General features: G+C 40.8%; 1 protein-coding gene across 3 annotated transcripts in view; it reads right to left on the bottom strand.

Moving 5' to 3' along the window:
* Nucleotides 1-234: 234 nt before the first annotated feature.
* The window catches only part of LOC106877347 (BTB/POZ domain-containing protein KCTD20), a 56,095-nt gene continuing 50,224 nt past the window's right edge, over nucleotides 235-6,105 (bottom strand). For all 3 annotated transcript variants that reach the window (XM_014926229.2, XM_014926231.2, XM_014926230.2), the window contains 4 exons: nucleotides 5,458-5,557; nucleotides 4,334-4,444; nucleotides 2,205-2,258; nucleotides 235-1,197 (listed from right to left, as the gene is read on the bottom strand). In XM_014926229.2, the coding sequence (XP_014781715.1) occupies nucleotides 761-1,197; nucleotides 2,205-2,258; nucleotides 4,334-4,444; nucleotides 5,458-5,557 (702 nt within the window). In that variant the 3' untranslated portion in view covers nucleotides 235-760. The remainder of the gene's footprint in view (nucleotides 1,198-2,204; nucleotides 2,259-4,333; nucleotides 4,445-5,457; nucleotides 5,558-6,105) is intronic.

The raw sequence follows: 6,105 nt of genomic DNA, 5'->3' as shown, positions 1-6,105 counted from the left end.
GTTGCCATTCCTAACGCCAACCACTATACAGAGTGTACTGGGTGCTTTTTATGTGGCACATTATATATATCTATATCTATATATGTATGTGTATATATATATATATATATATGATAACACTGCACCCAGTCCACACTGTAAATTGGTTACTGGCAGCAATATTAAAAAGGAAAAAAAAAAATAAAATAAAAACCCTACAAGGAGGAAAGAACAGAGGAGACAGGACCCCATAAATAATGATAATTGGTCTTTATTGCAAAGTGGCAAAGGATCACGACAAGACCTGTCCAAACGATGCCAGCAAGGGAGACAAATGCAAAATTATATATATGTGTGTATTCAGTATAGCTTAGATATATGTATGTATTCAATGTGTGTGAGTGTGTATACTACCATACTTATTCTATACATGTACAGAAGAGAAAAAAAAATTGATAAAAATAAAAAAAAAATCCATACTCTCTCATCTTTATTACATTTGCTGCTTGTTATGTTTATATTTACACATCAGACTCAGGCTATACCAAGGTCAAGCTTTGCAATAAGCAAAGAACGGACAGAAATACACCACCAAGGTCCAAGATTACAGAGAAATTGTAGCTTCTTTTATTTATTATTTCTAGAGCCCCAATTTTGTAATAATTCAAAGGACCAAAACACCAGCAGAACCCAATATTGCAGAGAAAAAAAGGTGTTTGAAATTTTTTCAAGCACGATCAAGACATGCATTTTGTTTTTGTTTTTTTTTTCTTTGTTCAGTTTATTCTCCGTCTCCTTCGGGAGGCAGCTGCACCCCTGGGTAAGGTTCTGAAGGTGATGGCTGAGGAGGGATGACATTGAAGCTGCCATCGTGCAGCCGCTGATGGTGTGCATTAGCATAAACTCCTACGAAAGACGAGGCACCATTACCACCTCCATCTCCTCCAATATCGTTTCCACTAGCAATATTACCACCACCACCACTGAATCCAATACCTCCCCCACCTCCTGTATTTGCATTACCTCTGTTTTCACCACTACCACCACCAGCACCATTGTTGCCTGCTCCACCACCGACCTGAGGCGTGTCGCTAGCAGCCGCAGCCAAGTTGGTAACAGATTTGCTCTTGACGCACTGGAAGTCTACGTGTCGGCTTTTTGCTTCCTCTTTTTCCCATGACATACGCAGGAAAGGACGTTGTACGTAGTTATAGATCACTGCAAAGAAAGACAATAGTGTGTTATAACATTTCAAATGTGGTTTTGTTATTGTTGGTGGTGTTGTTGTTTAGCCCCTAAGTTATCACAGACATAGGATCAAAAGTAATGTCAAACAGGAACCTCCTATCTTTTTGTACATTGGAGATGATACTGATGTGTCTTTCTTACATTTTCATGGTACTGGGGTACTAATTTGGTTGTTATTTCTAGCTGGTTGATTAATTGCTAAGTGGCTCCTACATTGGATTGTTTCAAATTTATTATAAACTAGCTTAACCTTTCCGTTAGTGTATTTATTTTGAGATGCTCTGTGTTCCTTTCAGTTAATTTTAAATATAACAAAGAAGTTAATAAAATAACTCGGTTATCATTCAGCTAATGTTAGGAACATAAATTGTGACTAAGGTTTGGTGGAAAATTTTAATTCAAAACTTATGAAAACAAGACATTTGAACTACAGAGCCAGACCCGGTTTCAGCCAGGTTGGTAATGAAAGGGTTAATGTCCATTCTTTAACCTTTGTTACTGTATTTTGAGATGTTCTGTGTTTCTTTCAATTACCACCGTGTGGCACCTTGGGCAAGTGTCTTCTGCTATAGCCCCAAGCCGACCAAAGCTTTGTGATTGAATTTGGTAGGCGGAAGTTACTGTCGTGTGTGTTCCTTGGGCCTTGAGCCCAATAATGACACTTTGTGCATTGAGTACATATTAAATCTTATTAAACTTGACCAATATTTTTCAAGCAATGAACAATTTTCGTCAAAACAATGAAAACTGATTTATGGGGCACAGGGATTTTGAGAACGGTACTCAGATGATGAGTATCATGGAATAAAACTCTATGAGAGCCTTGACAACAGGCTGTTGTGCACTCTTACAGAATTAGCCAGAACAAGAAAAATCAAGAACTCTACAAAGTGAAACAGAAATAATAATCACTGTAAAGATAACAGAATTCTTAGAAAGAAAAGACAACAGCAAAATAAAATGGATCTCTATCTTACCTTCTGGCCTTCCTCGAGCACGTTTCTTGATTTTTTCTTTGTACGTTGGATACCCTTAAATAAATAGATAAATATTCAGTTATCACCATCAGCAACATATTAAACAAACAGAACATATAACAGTGGTTTGTCACCATCATTATTACCACCTTTTTAACACCCACTTTTCCAGGCTTGCATGGAACAGAGAGAATTCACTGAGGCTGATGTCTGATTACCTGATGCTCTTCCTGTTGTTAGTCCTCACCTGTTTCAAAGCAAGGTAATATTTTCACATGGCTGGACATGCTTTCACAGAAGATTGCAAATGAAGGCCACCACCTCTATGCTTAATAGTAACGCTCATCATCATCATCATCATCGTTTAACGTCCGCTTTCCATGCTAGCATGGGTTGGACGATTTGACTGAGGACTGGTGGGGCAGGTGGCTACACCAGGCTCGTTTACAACTATCCCAAGATATCAAGACAAAGACACACACATGCGTTGCTCCACTTAGTCCCACCAATCTTGTATCTTGAAGATTCACCTCACCACCAATATTTTTATCACTTTCCAACTCCACCCAATCATTTCCATCCTCTCTTCTGAGATATGAATAGTCATGCCGCTCCTCTGGAACAAGAAATCTATTCTGCTCCACTTCTCTGCTCTCATATTTCACCCCTCTCAACTCCTCATGTCCTAGCATACAGTTACCCTCCTTGGGGTTTGTAGTCTTGCATGGCAACTTCACTGATGCTAACGACATGAAAAAAAGCCACCAAGTACATACTGTAAAATGGCTGGCATTAGGAAGGGTATAATGTCATAGAAACCAAGCCAAAGTAGACACTGGAGTATGATGTAGTCCTTAGACCCACCAGATCCTGTCAAACTGTCCAACTCATACCAGTATCAAACATGGATGTCTGATGATGATGTTAAAACCCATATTCTAATCCTGACAAAGATGTTTTTGAGAATGTGATTAAGATGGCCTGGGTAAGATTATTAAACTGTATCTGGCGATGAAACTCCAGCTTGAGAGTTCAAGAGTTTTGGGAGTGAGGAATGACCCTTAGTCACCACTGCCACCAGGTCTGTTCTGAGTCACAATTCTAGTATCTATCAAAGGCCCCAGTTGGGGGCCAAATAACAGATAATGGTCCTGGGACTAAGACAAACAGGACTTGGAAGAAGACTGGTCCCTAGACATGTGTCACATGGGCCCATCGGTGTATAGACATGCTCTGATGTCACATGAAGTAGCTTCCATGCGTACGGGTTAAAGAGACCCCGTGCCTCAAGTGGAAGCTGGGGAGTGCAAGCGAATAGCAAAGTAAACTGTAAATAAAGAGGCAAAGGGAAACCACTGCTATGTATTTTCCAGGGGATAACCATGAACCTTCTGACTTCGGAATGGAGGTCCATGACTGTTGACACCTCTGACAGACACATAGCACATTGGGGTGGGGTGGGGGGTGTTAAAAACTATAAGGTACGTGATGACCCTGACATTTCTGGTGTTACATAAAAAGCACCCAATACACTCTGTAAAGTGGTTGGCATTAGGAAGGGCATTCAGCTGTAGAAATCATACTAAAACAAATTATGGAACCTGGTGCGGTTCCTGGCATTGCCAGCTTCTAACAGGCCATCCAACCCATGCCAGCATAGAAAATGGCCATATGATGATGATGATGATGATGACAGTACTGGCTTAAATATTGTTATGAAAAAATCACAACCTCTTCGAAAAACCTACCATCCCTTATAGCATCAAAGGCATTGCTCTATAACAATGAACTTTGTACAAATAACGAAGTTACATCCCCTTATGTACTATAATGATTAGTATTAGAAATTATTCATTGAACCTAGTGAAGACAGAAAGGAGTACAGTGGGCATCTGGTGGCAGAAAACCTGGGCATCCAGCAATGGAAAATCTGGGCATCTGGCAGCAGAAAGCCTGGGCATCCAGCAGTGGAAAACCTGGGCACCGGTGCTATGAAAACCCTGGGCACTGGCACAGCGGGAAACCTGGGCACCAACACGGCGGAAAACCTGGGCATCTAGCTGCAGAAAATCTGTCTCAATAAATTCAGTTTAGCATTGTTATCAATAAAATATTAATTAGATATTCACCTTCAATTCCTAAGCGAATTTTCTTCAGTCCTCGTTCTTTCAGTACCTGTTTGGCGACATCTCTGTTCTCAATGTATCTAAAGAAACGATACAGCTGGGTGTTGTAAACAACTGGAAGAAACAAAACACAAATATGAAACAATGTTATTGTTGACATGTCTACAAATACAATTGGCAATTAACATTTGTATCATGAATAATGGAGCACAATTAGGAGTTGATTAACAACTTTCATCCTCATCATCACCAATACTATCAACACCACTGCCACCACCTTCAGAGTGCCACTCCCAGCACCTTCCCCATCATCACAACCATTAACACATAAAGTGCGACGGGCCACAATCGTGGTCGACAGGCCACGATCATGCCCCAGATAGATGCATTTAATTTATGGGTGCTCGTTGGGATCTAATGTTACTCAAACGCTCCGATACCCCCCAGAATGCAAGAGGACTAATAGTTCAACTAATGACTTTTCAGATGATGTAAAACTTGCCACCATTATATACTAAGAAGATATTTTAACTATTTTTTTGTTTTTTGATGTGCTGGTGGCACATAAAAAGTGCCATTCGAGCATGGTCGCTGCCAGTGCCACCTGATTTGCTCCTGTACCGGTGGCACGTAAAAAGCACCATTCAAATGTGGTCGTTGCCAGTGCCGCCTGACTGGCTCCCGTACCAGTGGCACGTAAAAAACAGCATTAAAGTGTGGCCGATGCCAGTACTGCCTGACTGGCCCTCGTGCAGGTGGCATGTAAAAGGCACCCACTACACTCTCGGAGTGATTGGCGTTAGGAAGGGCATCCAGCTGTAGAAACTCTGCCAGATCAGATTGGAGCCTGGTGCAGCCTTCCTAGCTTGCCAGTCCTCAGTCAAACCATCCAACCCATGCCAGCATGGAAAGCGGACGTTAAATGACGATGATGATATTTGTGCATGGGAGTCTCATTCTCATAAAATGTGCTCAGCAGTCCATGCTATTTAAGTGCAAGTCCCAGTGCTTTACGGGTTAATACCATTATTTCCACCCCATCACCACGACAACCACAACAGCTGCCACTGTTGTGGTTGTGGTAATAGCATAAACAAATAAGCAAATAATAAATGGAATTTACTAACTTTGCGAATATTCTTCCCCCATTTGTGGTGGATATTCTTCATCCCAGTCCACAACATCTTCATCAGCCAATACCACAATGTGACATTCTCTGTCTCCACGCTGAAATATAATGGTGGGAATGAAAAGAGGAAAATATTAAATGCAATTATCAAGAAAAAGAATTTCAAGTCACATACACAAACAAAATTAGCCAAAACGTTTGCTTACTCTTTTACCGATTTCAATGACTAGACTGTGGTCATGCTGGAGCAATACTAATTTTTGCTGTTACTACATACATATATGAATACAAGCACCCACTACACTCTTGGAGTGGTTGGCGTTAGGAAGGGCATCCAGCTGTATAAACTCTGCCAAATCAGATTGGAGCCTGGTGTAGCCATCGGGTTTCACCAGTCCTCAGTCAAATTGTCCAACCCATGCTAGCATGGAAAGCGGACGTTAAACGATGATGATGATGTCGGTTTTTAGATATTAAATCTCTGTAACAGAATGCAAATAAAGTGTTCCCCTGATAATCCGTTGTAGTCAGGTATCCAAATGTTCTTGGAATATTCAATGCCATGTTGAAAGTAACTGCAATGGTGAAACGTACATAGGAACCAAATAATTATGCTGGGGTTTATCTTAATTTTCCACTATATATT

The sequence above is a fragment of the Octopus bimaculoides genome, chromosome 2 (assembly GCF_001194135.2).
Source record: "Octopus bimaculoides isolate UCB-OBI-ISO-001 chromosome 2, ASM119413v2, whole genome shotgun sequence".
Lineage (NCBI taxonomy): Eukaryota > Metazoa > Mollusca > Cephalopoda > Octopoda > Octopodidae > Octopus > Octopus bimaculoides.
The sequence above is the reverse complement of the archived record's forward strand: the minus strand, read 5'-3'. Positions and strand labels throughout refer to the sequence as shown.